Consider the following 22,589-nt stretch of genomic DNA (forward strand, 5'->3'; position numbering starts at 1 on the left):
AAATCTACATCTCTGGTTTTGTACCATAATACTTCAGTCTTGAGGGGAAGTCTTTGAGCCTGTTGGACAACTTGGTGTGGCCTGTTCCTTGCTGATACCATCCAAATTATGTGTGCTTACAATACTGCACTAACCCATACATTAAGGTAAAATTTAGGAAAACCTCTTGCAGGCGCCACCACCATCAAAGTAAGGCTCACTTCTACAGGTAACAGTGGTTGTGGCTCCTTGCTTGTGGAACTGTATATTATTTATTTTCCACAGGAGTCCTGCCATCAAGCGGGTATCATAGCTCCACCCATTGTCCGAAGGCAAGAATGTTCTGAAGTCAAGACTAGGGGCATCAGGCCCCTCCCACTTTCCAGTTCATTCTTGCCTTCGTCTGAGGCAGTTGGATAGAATAGCGATAGCATTTACCTAAGTTTTCTGTGTTTGTATTTTGTGTAAAGGACTGTGTGGAGCTGAGTGTGGTCGTTTACTCCCAATCCCTTCCCTCTGTCATTGCTTGGAAGTGTGTGGGACTGATTGTTTGCCTATTTCTTTCCTTTACTGTGTTTTTATTTTGACTGGTATTTTTGAGGGAGTTGTTGCCTGTTTGGTTTCTCCCTCCTGGTTCCCTTGTTGGGGACTCTGTTCATTAGCTGGGAGACCGCGGCGGCGGCGGCTGGCCTTTTTTCTGTCAGAGGCTTGCGGCCGCAGCCTTCTGTTCAGCGCCAATGCTGCTTTTTTCCATTTTCTTGCCGCCCGTTTCAGCAGCGGTCCACCTTAGTTCCCCGGCCAGGTGCCTGGAGCTGCTCCTCCTTTGTTTCTAGCCTCTGCGGCGGCGTTTAGTTTGGTCTGAATTCAGAAGCTGGATACTGTCCAAATGCTTTAAATGTGCAAGAGATAAATATACTTGGTGACAGCACAGAAAGATTGTACAAAAGTTGCTCTTGAGTGTTGTGCAGAATCTTTCACAAGCACAAGACACCCATTGGATTTGCTGAGAATGGGGCTTCTGCTAGTGGAAAGCCTGCCATAGTTTGATATCACCCTTTGTTTTATATTGTAGTACTGTGTTTTTGTTCTGTTAACTACCTTAGGAATTTTAAAAGTTTTAAAAAACTTTAAACAGGAGAATTTGAGAACCTACCACAAAGTTTTATACTACCTTCTCTAGTTTCTAAATGTATTACTGATTGTAGGACATGTAAAAGAATGAGTGTGGTTGTGTTGGGAATGAAGGAACATAAATACCTCTGTTTCTTCAGAATCTGTGACTATGGACAAGTCTCTGTCCCACTCGTGCACAACTCCTTCCACATCGGCTTCTGGGCTAAATCCAACTTCTGCACCCACTTCATCGGCTTCTGCAGTCCCTGTTTCACCTGTCTCACAATCCCCAATTCCTCCATTACTTCAGGACCCAAACCTCCTTCGACAGTTACTACCTGCTCTTCAAGCCACCTTGCAGCTTAACAATTCTAGTGTAGATATACCCAAAATAAATGAAGGTAAGACAGAGTATTTTTAATAGCTTATCTAGGTACTATATTGCACAAAGTTACATTTCTGCATCAGGCAGACTTAAAGTGTCAGTTTAACTAAATGATTACATTATGTATTCACTTCCAGAATTCACTTCCAATAATTGCTAAGGCGATGGGCATGAAGGAAAGATTTACAGGGATGAATTAGCAAATGGGAGTGGGTTCCTTAACCCGTTACATATTTGCTGATTTCCCTGCAAATACCATATCTGCCTACTCTTACTTTCCATCTTCCCATTCTTACTACCAGTCACAGTCTGGTTGGAGAAAACATGAGTTTAAGACAGCCTGGGAGAGTGGCATTTGTAGGGGGAAATCAAGCAGGTAGTTTCTCCCTGCAGATGCCTGCCCCTGTATTAGTGTTACATGACAGATGGGGTTGGAGACCCCCACGTTGCTTTGCCCCTTGGTCTTGGATGAAACTGACTAGCTGTATTAATGAATTAGCAATTATGTTCTGTAAAATTACTATGTGTTGCTTGCGTTGAGCTTGATGGAAAGTAGGGTCATCAGATAGAACTACTTGCATTTCAGCTAATAGCTGATTAAAATTTTGAAGTTTAAGTTTGTAAAGTGCGTATTAGATTGTAGTACTGTACTCACCTAAACATAAATCCTATTGAACTCCAATGTGGTGTACATCTTAGACACTTAATAGAATTGTAGAACTACAGGTCCCTGTAGGATTCCACTGCTAATAATCCTGTAGTACAAAATAAAATACTACATGTGTGCTACAGCTCCAACTTGACAAAAAAGCTTTGCAGAATTCTAGCTAAATTGAGGGGAAGTGGTTTGGCCTGATTAAGTAGACAGAACTTCTAAAATATGGAACATTAATTTGGAAGATTAAAATTTACTGTGGGCATAAGCCAGTCTTCTCTTGCCACTATGTGGGATTACTGCACTATGGGAAATTAAGGGGTCATCCTGTTCTGAATGGAGTAGCACTCCCCTTGAAAAACCAGGTACTCCTTGATTCCAAGCTGTTCCTCAGAGCACAGGTGGCTTTGATGGTGACGGATGCATATGCCAAGCTCCAGCTAGTTTGTTTGCTGCCGCCATTTCTCAGTGATAGATGCCCTGATAACATCCTTTATAGATTACTGCAGTGCGCTCTACATAGGGCAGCCCTTGAAAATTGTATGGAGGCTGCATCTGGTATAGAATGGGGTGGCAGAGCTGTTAAATGGCCAGAGAAAAGCACATCACTCCAATTCTGAGAGCACAGCACTGGCTACTTGTGAGTTTTTGAGCTCAATTCAAGATGTTAATACTAGTTTTCAAAGCCCTAAATGACTTGGGACCAAAATGCCTTCCTCCATGAGGTCCAGTGTGCAGTTTATTATCTGGGCGGAGGCCCTTCTTGCAGTACCACTGCCATGGATGGTAAGGAAAGTGTGAATGCCAGAGGGCTTTCTCCATGACAGCACCCTGTCTTTGGAACTGCCTCCCAAAGAGATCAGGCAGTCTGCTTCCTGATACGTGTTCAGGTGGAATTCTTATTTGTCCATACCTTCAGAAGCGAATAGAAATATCCAGGCACAGTAGATTTTAAAGCTGTCATTTTTAATTTATTTGGATATGGTCTTATAGGACTTTACAATTGGTTTCCCTGGGCACCATTTAGGGGAGGAAGAGTGGGATATAAATTTCATAAATAAATAATAATGCCCATAAGAGACTGTGTTAGTGGTTGTGAGGAAAGGGACTGAAAATAAAAATCATAATGCTGTTATACAAATCTATGGTGCAACTATACTTGTAGAAATAATTTGTACAGTTCTGTTCACTGCACGTAAAAAGGTAGATCTGCAAAGGGTGCGGAAAAAAGGTAACAAAAAATGATAAAGGGACTGAAGCAACTCCCTTATGAGAAGAAGTTATAATGTTCAGTGCTTGTTAGTTTGGAAAAAAGGCAAGTAAGGGAAGGCATGATAAAGGTGAATGCAAATAAGTGTGACGTGGAGAAAGTGGATAGAGAGAAGTTTTTCTCCCTTTCTTTAATGCCAGAACCTCTGATCATCCGATGAAACTGAATGTTGGAAGATTAAGGAATCACAAAAGAAAGTAGTAGTAGTAGTAGTAGTAGTAGTAGTAGTAGTAGTAGTATACATGACACATAGTTAAACTCTGGGGGGTTAGACAAATTAATGGAGGGTAAGGCTATCAATGTTCACTAGCCATCATGTCTATGATGTCTCTGTTCTACCTCCACTGATGGAGGCAGTACACATTTGAATGCCAGTTGCAAGGGAGATAAATGGGTAGAGGGCTGTTGCTTTCATGGCCCGCTTGTGGGCTTCCCCTAGGCATCTGAGAGAACAGGGCGCTGAACTAGATGGGCCTTTGGCCTGATCCAGCATGGCGGTCTTATGAAAAGCTGCATAAGGAACTTAGTTTGGGAGAATAGTATTTTATTGGTCTTTGAGAGTTTTGGCAGTAGACGTAGACATAGTAAGGCTCCTTCAGTTGAAACCAACTACTATTTGACTCTTTCCAAAGCAGAAACTATTAGCGGTCAGCCACACTGAAGCTGGCAGTACAAGGAGAAATGAGCAGTTATATTTTGTAGTATTTGTTTCTTATTTCCTTTCAAAAATAGGTAGATACAATGTTGCTTTGGTTCAGGGAACAAAATTGATCATCTTAATTTCTGTGTTAGTTCTTACAGCTGCGGTGACACAAGCCTCTCTACAATCTATACTCCATAAAATTCTCACTGCTGGACCATCTGCTTTTAATATAACTTCCCTGATTTCTCAAGCAGCACAACTTTCCACACAAGGTATTTTAGAAGCTTCTTGTTATCTCCATGTAAAATTGCCTTGTACACTGTGAACTTGCTTTATTTTGCTATAATGAGATTAAGTTAGAAATGATTGTATCTAGTGTTTGTCCTACTCAGAGTAGGTCCATTAACAATAATTGGCTTAATTAACTTACTTGGATATAACCTTTAAAGTCAGATTCCTGGAAGCTGTTACAGTGACAATTAAAGGCTTTTGCAAACAACAATCTTGAACAACATATTTATAGGACTGCGGTGCAGAGGGGGGTAGCTTTTCATTATCTGGTGAATCAAGTCTAAATGCTTCCAGTCTAGCATAATAACTTTGCTGATTTTTTTTTACTGAAGTCAACAAAAGTGGCACTACATACATTCTGTTGGACTAAGCTGCTTGTGTGAAGATACTGTTGTTTCTCTTAACATGTTTTATTGCTCATATTCAGTTTCCAGAAGGTGATACCAAATATATTGAAATTATAATAAACCTAAGAGTAATGTAGCTAAAGTTCTGTGATGTTTACTATGAATACCTAAAATAGGATATCTAGAAAACTTATGTGCTACAGTATTTTAAGCTTAGTGGAGACATTAGAAGTTCCATTAGTTCTGTTAAAACTAATAATAATCATAAGTAGAATGTCATTCTGACTAAAATTACCTTTATTTTGATTTTTCTGATCTTCTGGGTCTATTTGGTAACAAGATGCCCTCATTGAAACAACTTGGAATTGAAATTAGAACTTCTTAAAAGGGCTTTGTGGCCATTGATAGGTGTCACAGTAGTGATTAGTACATCATCTAGAAGCTGCAGCAGTAAGTGGCTAAAAAATGTAATAATCACCAATATATATTGGAAAACAAAGTATACTTTTGCAGACATAGAGACATGTTGGCTGCCATTTGAAAGGCTTTTAGTCCCTAAATCCAAGGCTTGTTCAATGTGTGAAGTGGGAATTCTCACATCCATACATTTTATTTATTTGCCACTTGACTGTCCGGCTGCTATTTTAAAGTAAGCTTTTAGGTATATTTGCACATAATAGGCATTATGTTTTCAGACTCTTCTGGCAATATATTGGATTGTGGCCTGGTTTGCTAGTCACAGTAAACCAAACTATGGCTTATTGGGACTGTGCAGATGTGCAGGCTCCCAGAGAAGAGTTCACAACTGTTTTGCACTTCAGTCTTTTTTTTACTCCTGTGCCTGAGCTAAATGAAGGGTTAGGGTTAACATGTCAGCCAAAGGCTTGTGGTTAAGCTCTCTCTTTGCTAACCACAAACTGTAGCCAAGGTTTGTTTAGTGGCTAAACTCAATGCGGTGCAGGAATAAAAAAGAACAAGGCTAATGTGTGCTTAAATTGCATTTTTATTAGATATTGCTAGGAAGTCAGTCTGAGGCTGAAACATCTATGTATATATATAAATGATGCATATATATGAGGATAGGATTTACACTGATTATATAAATTGGTGTGCCAGACCTTTTGTAAAACCATTGCAACAGTAAAGAATTCCATACAGATATAGCTCCCTTAGCAGCTAAAGATAGTCCAAAGCTTTTAACCCCTTCAGCACCTAAGTTCTTCAGGCAATAAAGTGATATTGTCTGGAAATGACTTGTATAGTGGTGTAATTAGCTGCTGACTACTTGCCTCTTCAGTTGTAATTTTTAGTCCCTCATAAAATATCTACAGTGCCTTGCAAAATTAATCAAACCCTAACCAATGCTCAAATATTACTGAATTACAAATGGTACATTGTAATTTCGTTCTGTATGATATTTTATATTGAAACACAAACTCAAAACATCAATTATTGTAAGGTGGCATTGGTTTTTGTGTTGGGAAATGTTTGTAAGAAACATAAAAAACTGAAACATGTTGCTTGCATAAGTATTCAACCCCTGTGCTGTGGAAGCTCCCAGTTTACATAGATGAAAGAAATTGCCCTCTTGAGGACACAATCGCCTTGCCATTGGCCTCCACCTGTGAACAATTAAAGTTGCTGTGACATTGTCAGAATAAAAACCCCACTGTTGAAGGATCCTTGGTCAGGCTGTGGATCTGAAGGAAAATGAAGACCAAAGAGCATTCTACAGAAGTGAGAGACAATGTAATACTAATGCATAGATTAGGAAAAGGGTACAAAATAATATCCAAGTGTTTGGATATCCCAGTGAGCACAGTTGGATCAATAATCGGGAAGTGAAAGCTGCATCACACCACCCAGGCACTGCCAAAAAGGCCATTTTCCTCAGGTAGCCTGCCATCACTTATATCTTCGTTTAGGATAGCATTTATAGCTTTTATTGCAGCCTTGTCAGCTGCTCGTTTTTTCCGGCCGTTCGGAGTCAGTGGTGGTGCCCCCCCCGGCTCGCTACTGCGGCTGTAAGGAGGACGCGGCAGTAGCGCGTTGTTTTTTCTGGCGGCGGATTACTTTGCTTGTTTTTTTATTAAATGCAGGCGTTTTTCCTTACCTGTTCCATTGGGGTTCTCTGGCTCGTACGGCCGCCATTGCCCCTTCCTTCAGTGACCTGGCCGCCATTTTGTTTTTGAATTTTCCTGCTCTTTTTCAGCAGACGCCATTTTCTCTGTTATCTTTTCCCGTTCTTTTACTTGCTTGTAATGTTTGTGACTGGTCTCCTCTTTTCTCTCAGACCTTCACCTTTTCCTGATGTATGCTTGTCTTCTGTGAGGGAATATTTAGAGCAGAGGCTCTGAAGACAGGCTTCTGCATATTACCTACACAACAGCAGTATTGCACCTCTCCTGCATGTGTACTGCAGTGCATTTAGGGTTGTACATTCTCCCCCACCTGTGGGCATGTACTAAAAGCCTCTCCACACCGCACCCCCACCTGCATTGGGGTTGTACATTCTCCCCCACCTGTGGGTGTGTACAGAAGTGTGTGTTGGCGATATATATACTCTACATTCACCCCCACCTGTGGGCGTGTACAGAAGCGTGTGTTAGTGATATATACCACACTTCCCACCTGTGGGCGTGTATATGATGGCGGATTAACAGCCAGAGGCAGCTCATGCTACAGGGCACAACAATCGTGTAAGGCCCCAGTGCGTCACAAGTCTGCTAAGCACAAGCAACCAAGTCTTCATTCCAAGGCTGTCGCTAAAACCAAACACTTGTCTAGCCACACCGCTGCCAAGAGAGCACGATACATGTCTGTCCCGGCTTTAGAGGCTGCTGGCCAAGAGTGATTAACAGCCCTCTTTCATTCATCTGCTGGGTCGTCTGAGGACAAATTTGAGGGGTTCCCTAGCCAACCAGCTGGGAACTGTTCTTCTCAACCCATGTCATCAACTGGGGCTCATACATCTCACCAGTCTGATGAGACCCCTGCTAATTTGCCTCAACAAGGGCACCAGCCTCTGCTCCGCCAAGTGCAGTCAGTGACCTTGGATCCTCAGATTGCCGCTCTTGCCCCTCATCTGGGATTTCAGTTGTCTCCTGAGTTTCTCCCACAGTTGCAGGATTTACTGAGCTTCTTCTCACAAGCGTAGTCACGGTCACAGACCAATCCATTTCCTCAGCAAAATGCGCTAAGACAATCTGGCGCCATGAGACATTCTGGCTGCAGTGAGGTAAATCCACCACCCTCACCAGATCCATTTGATGTTGCTAGAGGCAGGATTGGCGATGAGATTACCGGTTTAGAGAATCCCTCGTATTCTTTTCAAGCCGAGGAAGATGAGTGGAGTGATGACGTAGAACAGGAGGAGGATACATCCTATCGCCTTTTTGATACGACCGACTATCTTCCCCTCGCTCGTAGAGTTCTGGACTCCTTAGGCCTCCAGCCTTTACAACCTGAATCTGCCACGTCTCCTGTGAAGGGGGCCACGGTCCTCAAGTCTCCCAGATCGGCAGATCACTGCCTTCCTGTGCCAGACCCCATCGACAAACTGGCCAAGGAAGAATGGGATCACCTGCTGCAGGCACGCCATTTCTTTAGGCTTGCCAACAGACTTTATACATTGGCCCTGGAGTTCATGAGTCGCCTGAACGTCCCAGGGATAGACGAGCCGATCTCTAGTTTGGTTTCAAGGTCCTTCCTGCCAAAACAAGGGAACTCACAGCTAAAGGATCCTTCTGAGCGATGGATGGACTACACTTTGCGTAAAAATTATGAGGCTACCGCTTTCACTATTCGGGCATCTGCTGCAGCTTCCATCTTTTCAAGAGCAGCTATGATGTGGCTGGGCGAACTTTTAGATTATCCTAATCCTGATCCAGTCAGGCTCAGGAAGGACCTGATGAAGTTGCATAAGACTGCAGCACTTGTGGCCGATGCCACCTTAGATGCAACTCAGCTGGTAGTGTGGGCCCTAGCAGCTCAGGTGGTTGCCAGGCGCACACTTTGGCTCAGACATTGGGATGCTGATTTTCCATATGAGGCCGGCCATCACTGCGGGTGTTAGCTCCACCTATCGTGCGAAGGCAAGAATGTTTTTTGAAGTCAAGACTAGGGGCGTCAGGCCCCTCCCACTCCCCAGTTCATTCTTGCCTTCGTAGCGAACAAGTTTGATATTGCAGATAGCGTAGCTTTTAGCTAAGTTTTGTGTGTCTTTTCTGTGTTTGTCTGACGGGTGGAGGTTGTTTCATGTGTATTCCACGTTCTCCCTTCCCTCTGTCTGGTATTTAATCGTTTGTCTCGTGCTTCCTGGGGAATTTTGAGAGGATCCTTCCTGGCCCTGCCCGTTCTTTTTCCCAGCTTCTGAGCCCAACGGCTCTTGTAGAGACCGCAGCTGCGGTTCTCTCTCTTCTCTGGCGGGAGCTTGCGGCTGCAGCTCCCTGCTTTACTCGCCGCTTCTTTCGTGCCTTTCCGAGTTCACGACTCGCTTGTTTTGTCCCTGGCCGTTTGGGGTTGCTCCCTTCCCGCTGCTGGGAGACCGCGGCTGCGGCTCTCCTTCCTTTGCAGGCGGCCGCAGATTTAACCTGAGAGTTTGCGGCTGCAGCTCTCTTCCTCAAGCCGCCTCTCGCCTTTTTCACGGCAGCTCCAGAGCCTGCGGCTGCAGCTCTTTCTAATTCAGTGCTCCTTTGTTTGGACTGCCCTACCTCCAAAGAGCTCTGAGAAGAGCGATCGAGGCTAGACAGCGAGCTAGATCGCTATAGCCGGGCAGGGAAAAGGCACGGAGCCGCAGCTCCCTTAGCTGCTACAGCCCCCTTAGCTGCTACGGTGCCAGACTAGTGGCCTTAAGTTCTTGCCGCGAAAGCCTCCGTAGTCGGCGGCGGCGGCTGCTGACACTACAGCTCCCTTAGCTGCTACGGTGCTCGCTATTACGAGCCGTGATTGCGCCCTTCAGAACGGCCATCACACGTTTCTTGACACTGTGTTAGGCAGTTTATTTTTTTTATTATTTTTTTCGGTCAGTTAGATGTTGCCTCAGCCCCCCCACCATTACTGCCTCTCCCTCCGCCATTTTTAGTGTTCTTTTTTCCGTCCCCTTTACGGGCGCCGTTTTGTTTGTCCCGTTTTCCCCTGCCCTTTTGGTTTCATCTGTCCTGAACTAAATAAAGGGGGCTTCTTACCTTGAGCAGGCTTGCTTGTATGTGAGTTTTCAGATAGGACTAGTTAGCCCTACAAGAGTTCCCCTCTCACTAACTCATACTGCTGCCTATTGCAACACTGGCCCTCTGCAGCCTCTGATCATACCTCAACTCGTGGCCGTCGCCCAGCCGGTTCCTACTGCACTAAAAACAACTTATTTGAACTGTACATCCTGCTCCCTCCGTGGCCGTATACCAGGGCGGTCTATACTGTACATTCTGCCCCCTCTGTGGCCGTGTACCAAGCCTGAAGTCTAGTCTGCATTACATTGATGCTGTTACCATCGTACATTCTGCCCCCTCTGTGGCCGTGTACTTAGCCATCTGCCAGTGCATTCTACCCCCTCTGTGGTCGTGTACTGTGCCTGTTCAGGTCTCTACATTCTGCCCCCGCTGTGGCTTACTGCACCCATAGTGAATATAAGATGGCGGAACAACCAGACATGTCTCAGACAGCCAAGCCACAACCAGCTAAGGCAACTAAGCCTAAGCATGCCAAAGCACTGGCTAAGACTAAACATATTTCCAGCCACAGCAAGCCCAAGCGTCCATGCTATGCCTCTGCTCCGAATCCCACTGCAGCAGCCCAGGAACAGCTAACGAATATCTTTCATTCCCCCGCTGCGTCTTCTGACGAGGAGGACTTTGCTGGTTTTCCTACTCAGCCAACACTTAGCCAGCCTCCTCCCGTGTTGCCGCCCAGGGCTTACCCTCCGACTCAGCCCACTGAGCCATCTACTCAGGCACAACCATCTGTTTCAACGGGGCTGCAGCTGTCTCATGATTTTCTTTCACAACTTCAGGGCATGCTGTCATTTTTCACTCAAATGCAGTCACCACCACAAGTCCCCGCCATACCTCAACGCACTATGGACCCACATGTTTGTCATGAGGCAAATCCTTCCTGCTCCCTAAATCCCTTTGATGTAAGCTAGAGGCAGATGTATTGAGGACGCTTCGTATGGGGAGGGCTCAACCTTTGCTGATCAGGCTGAAGGAGATGAATGGAACACGATGAATGGACTATTCGGAACACGAGGAGGATACTTCGTATCGCTTGTTTAATACTGCAGATTATCAGCCCCTAGCTCGCAGGGTCGTTAACACCCTTGGTCTCCAAGCTGCGCCCTCAATGGCTACTGCTCCAGCTATTAAAGGGGCCAGGGTTCTCAAATCCCCTGCACCAACTGAGCATTACATCCCGGTGCCGGATCCCATCGCTAAACTGGCCACCGAAGAATGGTCTCATCCATTCCAAACTCGCCACTTCAAGAACCTGTCTGACAAACTTTACTCCCTAGCTCCTGACTTTGCCAACAAGCTGGCTGTCCCTGGCATAGACGAGCCGATCGCTAGCCTAGTTTCGCGATCTCTTTTGCCTAGGGAAGGAGAATCCCAACTAAAGGATGCTACCAAGCGAAGATTAGACTTCGCTCTCCGCAAAAATCATGAGGCCACCGCCTTCTCCATGCGAGCCTCCGCATCAGCTTCCATCTTCTCCAGAGCAGCAATGATGTGGATAGATGATCTTCTAGAGGACCCTACCCCTGATCCTGTTTCTCTCAGAAGGTCATTGATAAAGTTGTGCAAGACGGCAGCGTTTGTAGCTGATGCCACTTTGGATGCCACTCAACTGGGGGCACGAGCCATGACGGCTCAGATAGTCGCTCGACGGACCCTCTGGCTGCACCACTGGCAAGCTGACTCTATGGCCAGAGTGAATCTTTCTAGGGCTCCTTACTCCGGCTCTTTGCTCTTCAGCGAGGAAGCTCTAAAGGCAGTGCTGGTTGATCCCAAAGACACTCACAAACCAGTGTTGGCCACTGTCAAGAACATCGATCATAGGCCTTTCAGGCGATTTCCCTCCTTCCGCACTAACCAGACCTTTCGAGGAACGCGGCCAGGAGGACGAGGCCGCGGCTCCCTATCCTATGACTCCAATTCCTTCAGGGGAACCTGGAACCGACGTTTCCAGGGCAGAGGTCAGTACTAAGGGCGCAGAGGTACCTCATCGTCCTCATATAGGGGAGGGTCTCGCCAGCGCAAACAGTATTAATGCACTTCCTGTTGGTGGCAGACTACTTATGTTTGGAGACCAGTGGCTGCGTCTAACCTTTTGGACATAGCGGCGATAGAGCCAGTCCCTACAACAGAGAGGTCGGAAGGGTTGTACTCTCTCCTACTTGCTGTGCCCAAACGAGATTTGTCATGGAGGGCGGTATTGGACCTCCAAGTTCATCAACCGTTTTGTAACATACCGCAGATTCAAAATGGAATCCCTCCACTCCATCACTGAAAGCCTGCAAGAAGGAGACTTCCTGGTTTCTATCGACCTAAAGGAAGCGTATCTCCATGTGCCCATTTGCATAGCCCACAGAAAGTTTCTTCGGTTTGCTTTTGGCCCCCAGCGTTTTCAATATAGAGCGATGCTGTTCGGCCTCTCCTCTGCTCCACGAGTATTTAAAAGTGCTTCTCACCTTAGTGGCTTACCTCCGGATTCAAGGGGTCCATCCCTACCCATATCTGGATGATATTTTAATACGGGCAAGCTCTGAGAAGCTGGCTCATCGTCATTTAACGCTCACCCTCAATGTTTTGCAGGCCTACGGCTGGCTTGTCATCTTCGACAAAAGCTATCTTCAACTGACCCAATGCCTACTACATCTAGGGGCAATGTTGGACACCCTGCAGGCGATGGTGTTTCTGTCTCCAGATCGCATAACTGCCATCACAAACATCGCGAGGTCCTTGATGCGACAAACTACTGCAGACGTCATGCTTCTAGCCAGGGCGCTCGGAATGTTCATCTCTACCATCCACATTGTGCCATGGGCTCGAGCCCACTCTCGCCACCTTCAGTGGGCTTTGTTGCCCTTTCAACAGGACATTGCCAATTCCAATCATCGCACAGTTCCTCTGAGCTCCGCACTGCGCCTTTCATTCCGCTGGTGGACGAGGGTCCAACATCTTTCCAGAGGCACTCCATTCAGAGAACCTTGCAGGACTGTTGTCACCACGGATGCCAGTCTCATCGGCTGGGGAGCACACTGCAACTCCCAGTATGTTCAAGGGGTTTGGTCCACAGCAGAGCAGGCTCAGAACATCAATTGGCTGGAGCTCAAGGCGGTCCACTTAGCTCTGCTTCATTTTCAGTCTGTGTTCCCTTTGGACCATGTCCTCATTCGAACGGACAACACGTGTGTAAAATCACATTTGAACAGACAAGGGGGCACCAGGTCCCGTCCTCTGCAGGACCTAGCTTTCCTCATCTTCGTCTGGGCAGAACAACAAATACAATCCCTAAAAGCAGAGCATCTCAGAGGGATTTGGAATGTGACAGCAGACTGGCTCAGCAGACAACAGGTCGTTCCGGGAGAATGGAAACTTCATCCGACCATATTCCAGCGTCGGTTCGGCGTCTTCTCGATCGACCTGTTTGCTTCCAGTCGCAATTACCAGCTTCCTAGATACTTGGCCAGACGGTCTTTTGTATGCCTTCCCTCCTATACCGCTGTTAGCCAAAACTTTGCAGAAGGCGCGGAGCAAGAGGGCACAGTTGGTTCTGATAGCACCATATTGGCCACGCTGACCGTGGTTCTCGGATCTTCTTGCAGTGTCGGTGATGGATCCTTGGACACTTCCAGTCAGGCCAGATCTTCTATCCCAGGGTCCAGTATGGCATCAGGACCCCACTTGGCTCAATCTAACAGCGTGGCTTTTGAACGGGGACATTTGAGGTCGGCTGGACTGTCTGACGCTGTTATTGATATTATCTTAGCCTCGAGATGACCATCTACCACCCGTATTTATCAACATGCTTGGGTGGCTTTCTCCAAGTGGTGCCAGTCTCACCACTGCGACCCATCCCAGGCGACTGTGCATCAGGTGCTGCAATATCTCCATAGCGGTTTCATGATGGGACTCAGACCCAACACTCTACGTCGACATGCATCCACTCTGTCATCCATCCTTTCAGTCTCCTCCACTGGTGCCGCTATTTCCTCACATCCGTTCATTAAACGCTTCCTCAGAGGCACTGCTTTACGTTCACCGGCTGTAGTACATCGTTTTCCTTCATGGAGTCTGTCCAAGGTCCTACAAGCTTTACAACGCCCTCCGTTTGAACCCCTTAGGACTGTGCCTTTACGTCTACTGTCTTTCAAGGTCTTGTTCCTGGTCGCCATCACTTCTGCCAGACGAGTTTCGGAACTGGGCGCATTGTCTTCTGCTCGCCATCTCTGTGTCTTTCACAAGGACTCTGTTGTGCTGAAAACTGACCCTTCCTTCCGTCCCAAGGTCAATTCAGTTTTCCATTGCAATCAGGACATTGTACTCCCTTCATTTTGCCCGAACCCTACTCATCCTCTAGAGAAGGCTTGGCATTCGTTGGATGTTCGGAGGGCTCTCAAGACCTACCTGTCTAGGACCCAGGAGATTCGACGAACGGAGTCTCTATTTGTATCCTTTAATCCAAGGTCTATGGGGCATAAAGTAACTAATTCTACATTATCCCGCTGGTTGCGAGCCTGTATTGCTTTAGCTTATGAAGCTCTTCAGCTCCAAGTTCCTGATAGTATCACGGCTCATTCCACCAGGTCAGCGGCTACTTCTGCTGCCTTTGCTACCAACGCCCCTGTTGCTGATATTTGCAGAGCAGTTGTTTGGTTTACTCCACACTCGTTTATAAGGCATTATAAAATAGATCGTTATGCCTCTGCCGATGCTTCTTTTGGCAGACGAGTGTTGCAACAGGTTCTTAATGATAATTAGCATATGGGTGATCCCTCCCTATTATGGGCTGCTTTGGTACATCCCGCAGTGATGGCCGGCCTCATATGGAAAATGGACCGTTGGTCTCACCTGAAGGGTGATTTTCATATGAGGATGGCCATCACGGCCCTCCCAGTTGGAGGATGTATAAATATTTTATTGAACCGTTATATATTACTGTTACGCTATTGCATTTAAAGTTACTAGTGAAGTCAAGACTGCTAGTTCTGTTATATCGCATGTTAGAGTCATGTTACTATGCATGTTGTTTTCCTGTTGGCAGGCCTGTCGGCCCTGTTTCTCTATTTTTAGATATTTTTCTATAGACTCGCTGCGAATGAACTGGAGAGTGGGAGGGGCCTGACGCCCCTAGTCTTGACTTCAAAAAACATTCTTGCCTTCGCACGATAGGTGGAGCTAACACCCGCAGTAATGGCCGTCCTCATATGAAAATCACCCTTCAGGTGAGACCAATGGTCCATTCTATGGCCAGGGTCAACTTGTCAAGGGTTCCTTTTTCAGGTTCATTACTTTTCGGAGAGGAAGCTCTCAAAGCGGTCTTGGTGGACCCCAAAGATAGTCGAAGGTCAGTATTGGCCACATCCAAGAGGGATGACCATAGGCCATTCAGACGCTTCACTCCATACCGCTCCTTTCAGCCCTTTTGAGGAGCGCGGCCTGGGAGATGGGGCCGCAATTATTGATCTACCGAATTCCATTCCTCCAGGGGATCATAGAACAAACAACGTTTTCAAGGCAGAGTCCAGAGTCAGTGAAGTCAAGGGGCCTCAACTTCCTCATATGGCAGGGGAGCTCATCAGCGCAGACAGTACTGATGCTTTCCCTGTCGGGGGCAGATTGCTTCTGTTTGCAAATCACTGGCTGCGTCTGACACGGGTCACTTAGGTCAGAGACCTCTTCTCTCATGGTTACTAACTGGAGTTTTGGCTGATTCCTCCAGACAGATTTCTTCCCTCCCTTCTTCCCAGAGCACGAGACAGGTGCCGGATCATGCGGGACGCCATACTTCATCTTCTCGACATAGCTGCAATAGAACCAGTACCATTGGCAGAGAGGTCGGAAGGGCTTTACTCTCTCCAGTTTGCAGTTCCCAAGCGAGGAAAAAACGCCTGCGTTTAGTCAAAAAACAAGCGAAGTAAGTTGCTGCCAGAAAAGACAAAGCGCAGCTGCTGCGTCCTCCTTACGGCCGCAGTAGCAAGCCGGGGTGTGTGCTGCCACAGACTCCAAACGGCTGGGGGGGGGGGAAGCCGCTGACAAGGCTGCAATAAAAGCTATAAATGCTATCCTAAATGTAGATATAAGTGATGGCAGTCTACCTGAGAAAATCACCCTTCAGATGAGACCAATGGTCCATTCCTCAAAACTTAGCACTCAAACAAGAAGGAGACTTGTGAGAGAAGCCACAGAGAGGCCAACAATCACTTTGAAGGAGCTACAGAGGTGGTGGCTGGGAGTGGAGTAATGGTGCACTAGTCAACCATATCAAGAGCTCTGCGTAACACTGGCCTGTATGGTAGGGTGGCAAGAAAGAAGCTATTACTCAAAAAGTACCATCTGAAAACCCCTCTGGAGTTTGCCAGAAAGCATGAGAGTGCCTCTGCTGCAATGTGGAAAACATTTTGTGGTCAGATGAGACCAAGATAGCGAAAGTACCATGTGTGGCACTGCCCATGCCTCAGGACACACCATCCCTACAGTGAAGTGTGGTGATGGCAGCATCATGCTGTGGGAATGCTTCTCATCAGCAGGGATTGGGCATCTTGTTAAAACAAGAGCAAAATACAGGGAAATACTGCAAGAGAACCTGCTTCAGTTCACTAAAAAACAAGCTTGGGAGGAATTTCACTTTTCAGCAGGACAGCGATCCCAAGCACAAGGCCAAAGCAATGTTGGAGTGGCTCAACAACAAAAAGGTGAGTGTCCTCCAGTCGCCCAGTCAAAGTCCTGATCTCAATCCCTTTGAGAATCTGTGACGCTCTTTGAAAATTGTGGTCCATAAGAGACGTCCAGCCAACCTGAACAAAGCGGAGCGAATATGCCAAGAAGAATGGGCCAAAATCTCTCCAACACTGCATGCAAAGCTGGTACATACCTACCCCAAAAGACCTAACACTGTTATTGCAGCGAATAGTAGCTCTACCAAATATTAATGTGTGGGGATTGAATACTTATGCCAGCAACATGTTTCAGTTTTCTATGTTTATTACAAACGTTTCCCAACATAAAACCAATGTCACCTTACAATAATTGATTTTGAGTTTCAGTGTTTCAAAATAAAATATAATACAGAACAAAATTACAATGTACAATTTGTAATTCAGCAATATGAGAGCATTGGTCAGAGGGATCTTACTTTTGCAAGGCACTGTATTTAGTGCCCTTTTATCCATTTCTGAGTCTTCCAACTTCCTTCCCTAAGAATGCTATTCTTAAAACTATTCTAGATACAGTCAGTAGGATTTTACAAAACTGCCATGGTCTTATTCACAGCTCAGCCATCTAATCAGTCCCCAATGTCTTTAACATCTGATGCCTCGTCACCAAGGTCATACGTATCTCCAAGGATAAGCACGCCTCAGACAAACACAGTTCCTCTGAAACCTTTGATAAGTACACCCCCTGTATCATCACAGCCAAAGGTAAGATTTAAATGAATTGTGATGGGAAGTAAATCTCTGATACTTGTGGTTCAGACAAGACTCCAGCATTTTAAGGATTTAAATATAATTAAATAAGAGTCCAAAAGCATAAGAATCTGTGTTTAGTATTTCAACAGTTAACACTAAATGGCCTTAAACGCATGCTCTAGTTTCTGGTGGAATAAAATCAGTGTCTGTAATTATTATTTTTTAGTTTTCAACTATCATTGGTTGGACTTTTGTTACAAAATGGCTCAGAGTGAGCCAGGAATTCCCTCTACAGATCTTGCTTAGCCATGAACTTAATAAGCAGCCTTCAGCAAGCCACTCTCTTGTCTCTCACTCCTCCCTTCAACTGGGGTATAATAATACTTTAAATGGTTGTTAGAATTATTTCTCTTACAGAAGAAATTATTATTCCTTAAGAAAATTTCCCTGAACTCAAAGTGTTAAACAACTTTTAGAATATCCCCTTTTTGGGCAAGGTATTTGAGAGGGTTGTCACAGTCTAGTTTCAGGCATGCTTGGAGAAAATGGATTGCTTGGATCCCTTCCAGTTTGGCTGGAATGGCACTGAAAACTGCCTTGGTTGATGACATTTGTCAGGAAAGAGATGTGAGGGGGGGCAATGCAACCCTGCTCATTCTCCTTAATCTCTTGGTGCCACTACTGATCACAGTATCTTTCTGGAGCATTTCAGGGAGTTGGGGGCACGGTACTTCAGTGGTTCTGTTCCTATCTCCAGGGTGGTTTCCAGAAAGTAGTTATGGGAGCCTACTGTTGAGCGCCTTGGCAATTGTCCTGTGGTGTCTCTCAGGGTTCCATCTTGTCCGGCATCCTATTTAACATATATATGAAGCCACTGGGAGCTGTTGGGAGATTTGGAGTGAGAGGTTACCAGTATGCAGGTAATACCCAGTTCCATCTGAATTGGAGAGGAGTTAGATTGGTGCCTGGAAGTGATGGGCTAGATGTGGGCCAATAAATTGAAACTAAATCATGTAAAGTCAGATCTTACATATCCCAAGTTCTTGAATCCCAGAGGTGGGGACATAGCCTATGCTGGACAGGGTTGCACTCACCTGGAAGGAACAGATACGTAGCTTGGGGGTGTTCCAGGATTCAGTCTTGTCACTTGAAGCTTGGGTGGCTAGGAGTGTCCTTTTCCAGGTCTGGTTGGTCTGTCTTTCCAGGTCTGTCCTTGGGACAGAGTTGTCTTGGCCACAGTACTCTATACTCTGGTAACTTCCAGACTGAATTATTGCAAAGAACCATATATGAGGCTGCCCTTGAAGATGACTGTGACGCCCTTCCCTGGCTCTCCCTGTCAGGTTCCTACCTGCTCGTGGTTACTGCCTGTCTCTAGGCGCCACCAGGGACTCCACCAGTCCGGACTGTCCTTTTATATGGTTTCTCTCCCCGCTCTAGCACAGATCTCAACAGATCCCCCTGCTAGGCAGCACCACCAGTCACGTCCTATAACCAGTAGTCCCAGAGACTCTGCCTGAGTCTCTCTATCTGGTTACCTCTGTGACTGAGTGCTAAAGCTGTCCCAATCCCTTTGATTTACTCAGACTGCTTATAATTCTGGTTTGCTCTGAATACTTGTGGTGTTATTCTACCCTTCACCCTCTGCCACCATTTGTCACTCTTCAGCCTTGGTTATTTACCTCACCCTCCCTTCTGGTCTGTGAAACCCCAGCCAAGGATCAGGCCTTTGGTAAACCAAATAAGTATTTTATTATATAACAGAGATAACAAGATTTTTTTAAAAGGCACTTAAGCATATGGTTACATCTATTCCTGAGGTACTGGTCTTAGTATTAATCCGAACTCCACCCTCTCCTCACATCCACCAACTCTCCACACAATCTCCTCTCAAAACCCACCAAAACAACCCTCTCAAGTCTACCAACGTCCACCCACGTCCACACCACATCCACCCAGATTTACCTGACATTCTTCCTTTTATACTGTCAGCCATTTTAAACATTCAGCCAACCATCCAGCATTCTACTGCCCATTCACTCCCCCTTCCTCTTTCACTCCACTTACCATGTATCTTCTAAACAAACAGCATTTACCCTATTTACACTAATACAGGATCATCACAATGACTCAGAAACTTGAACTAGTCCAAATGCAGTGGCCAGATTACATTTAGATCTCATATAACCCCTATTTTTAAAAAGCTGCATTGGTTGTTAGTTCTAAAGTGTTTAAAGCCCTAAACAACTTGGGCTCCAGATAGCTCAAAGACCACCTTCTTACCTTCCGACCCCTCTTGAAAGTTAAGATCAACAGATGGGGGCCTCTTGGTAGTTCCTCTACCCTCAGAAGCTCAGGGAGTGGTGACCCATGAGAGGACATTATCTGTGGCAGCTTAGGTTGAAGAATATTTTCCCCACAGAAATGCACATAGCACCTTTATTATACAGTTTTTGTTGATGCTGAAAACACAACTCTTTTACCTTGCCTTTGACACTTGAGATACATATTTTCTTCTTGGATGATAGTCCATCAAGTGGGCAGTTATTGCCACCTAGTGTCCAAAGTCAGGAAATGCAAATGAAGTAGAAGTAGGCATTTCCTCTTGGCTCAACTCCAGTCTATTTCCTGTCTTTATCCCAGGCAGTTCTTCAATTTTAGCTTTTCCTATTTGTTTGTTGTTCATCTATGGTCTGGTTTACCAAATGGAGTGTGGATTGTTTCTGTTCAGGGTTCCAATGACTCCATCCCACCTCCCTCAAGATTAGTTGTCACTTCATGGCCACGGGGGGGGGGGGGCACGCTGGTGTCCACTCATTAAACACTTGTTTTTTTCCATTGATTTCTGTAGGCAGCTCTCACTTCTGTCCCTGGGGACATTTTAAAACTAGCTTTAAAATAGCCAGGAAATGACCTGTCCAAATGTATGTGTATTTATTGACTACATTTCCATACTGCCCAGAAACCAAAGTTCTCTGAGAAGTTTGAATGACAAAGCACTGACATGAAATGGTATCAGCCAGTCCCAGTGTACAACTAGCTGACCCATTTTGAACTAATTGAAGTCTGTGCAGTGTTCTCATAGGTAGACCCATGTAAAATGCATTGCAGTAATCCAGGACCCACCAACATGGTTCCTCCATCCCCCTGAAATTGAAATACGTTTTCTGTTGTATCCAATAGAATAGGCTTCTGTGTGTGAGCAGTTATGGTGTGTGTGGTGCCCACAACAGTTTCTTGGGTTTGCAAATGTGCTTACTGGCCAAAAAAAGTTGGTGATCCCGGCAGTAATTCAGCTAGGAGGAGTCCAGAGCATGGGTAACAGTAGCAGTGTTTTCTCTGTTGTTTTTATATCACTTCCTCTGTCCTCCTTTTCAAGCAGTTCCATTCCTTCTCCCACCCAGTTTTCAGGGGTTTCCTCTCAACCATCAGCCTTTCATCATTACTGAACATGTTTAGTCCTCACTGAACTGTTGCTGAGACCTCTGCCTGCTTTTTTCCCCCTAAAGATTTGTTTTGTACCACAAACATTAGGAATCATCTCAATCTGCTGATACTTTCTGTGTGTGTAGTTTTGGCTACATAAGTGCATGCACTCTTAAGTTTAAATAGAAGGGGGGAGTAACATTTATTAAATACTCTGAAGACCGAATGGTGCATATATGCTAAGTGTTGGTTCTAATCTTTTTCTTATTCCTGGCATCATGAAGTACAATACCTGAAATAAATTACAGGAAATAGCTCAGTTCTGATCCTCATCTATAGCTTTTCAGTTATTTAAGGTTGGCTGAAGTAATAAAGATATGTGATCAAATTTTGAACTTTCAGGTAACTGCTTCAGGTGTTAAGCAAGGACCAGTTTCACAGTCAGCATCTCAGCAGCCAGTGATTGCTGACAAACAACAAGGTCATGAACCTGCTTCTCCTCGAAGTCTTCAGCGTTCAAGGTATATGTTAAATTGGTTTTAACTTTTGACTTCACCATATTCTATTCGAGCAAATGTTGCTTCTTGAAGACTTGCTTCGAACTGCATGCTCTCATCTGCAAATATACCCTGTCCAGGATTCTTGCATTTGAACGGGCGAGAACACTGCAATCTCAGTGCAGTGGCAGGATAGATTATATGTACATGGTTAGTTATTAGAAGTAGTGGGCTATTATCTGTAGTGTTTAGAATTCATTTTTATGTTTGTCTTTAGTGAGCTGACATCTCTACATACTGGAATTTTGTTGCCTTAAGTTTATGCACGAAGAGCAGAACAGACTTCACAAGCTGTTTCTTCACCCCAAGTTTGTGTGTCCCGTGTCGAGACAGGATTTGAAATCATGGAACTTTTTGTGTATTGTCTATGAAGCCAGTATAAGCTGTTAATGTTAACAAAACAGATACAGATGAGGCAGTGCTTAAACACCTTCATGCTGTCAGAGAATGTAAAGATAAATTGTTAGCACCAGTATTAGTTACAACTACAAGGTGGTATGGTGACAGAATTTCTGTATTAAATTCCTAACATTGTTTTAAAACATGTATGTTACCATTTGTACTAAACAGTTTGAATATGTCTTTACCCATGGCATTTCAGAAATATGCCTACTGCTATTTAAGGTTAAATGGTTGTGGCCCTCTTGGTTATGGTAACAGCAGATAAGCTGTGAAATATAACTTGGATGTGAAGGCATACTAAATTTTGAATTAAAGGAAATATGTGTTGTTAAGCCCTCTTTTTTAAGTGTTGTATGATTTCATTGGCATGGATCTGCTCAAATATTTAAGTGTGAACATCTTAAGTCTGTTTACCTTTAAAACTGATAGTACTGAATTCTTTAGGTAGCTTTGATCTTCAAATTTGAGTAACATTTTGTCAAGGATGCATCATACCTTTAAAAAATGTTTTTAAAAAATCAAGCTTTGCCATGAAAAGTAAGAGTTCACATGACATAAAGATCATGTAAATTAAAATATGGAAGAAATTCTTATCTTTGTTGGTTAAAACTAAGGCAATTAATCTCTAAATGTGCTTTTCTTCAGAGTTGTTTGGTTTCTAGGTGGTGCATTTTTTTCAGTGGTAGGGTTGCCAAATAAATATTAGGAGCAAAACAATTTTTTTGTGTATGCCTGCTTAATCAGAACAAGGTTTTGATCAGGTCAGGAAGTGCTTAATACCTATAAAAGTGCACTCATGCACAAATACACTGACTGACAAAAATAACTAATTTATGTATATATGGATGATATACATTATATTGGTCTAGTATACCAGTTTTAAGCGCTGGTCTGAATTA

At 44.9% G+C, this 22,589-nt stretch overlaps 1 protein-coding gene across 3 annotated transcripts in view; it reads left to right on the forward strand.

The window, feature by feature from the left end:
* Positions 1–22,589, forward strand: part of WAC (WW domain containing adaptor with coiled-coil) — a 70,150-nt gene that overhangs the window by 32,330 nt on the left and 15,231 nt on the right. For 2 of the 3 annotated variants that reach the window (XM_061587893.1, XM_061587894.1), the window contains exons 8-11: positions 1,251–1,493; positions 4,195–4,317; positions 17,169–17,317; positions 21,134–21,252. In XM_061587893.1, the coding sequence (XP_061443877.1) occupies positions 1,251–1,493; positions 4,195–4,317; positions 17,169–17,317; positions 21,134–21,252 (634 nt within the window). Of the gene's footprint in view, positions 1–1,250; positions 1,494–4,194; positions 4,318–17,168; positions 17,318–21,133; positions 21,253–21,505; positions 22,023–22,589 lie in introns of those variants that run through there. The other variant, XM_061587896.1, reaches the window with a different exon arrangement.

This window comes from Rhineura floridana, chromosome 10, assembly GCF_030035675.1.
Source record: "Rhineura floridana isolate rRhiFlo1 chromosome 10, rRhiFlo1.hap2, whole genome shotgun sequence".
NCBI lineage: Eukaryota > Metazoa > Chordata > Lepidosauria > Squamata > Rhineuridae > Rhineura > Rhineura floridana.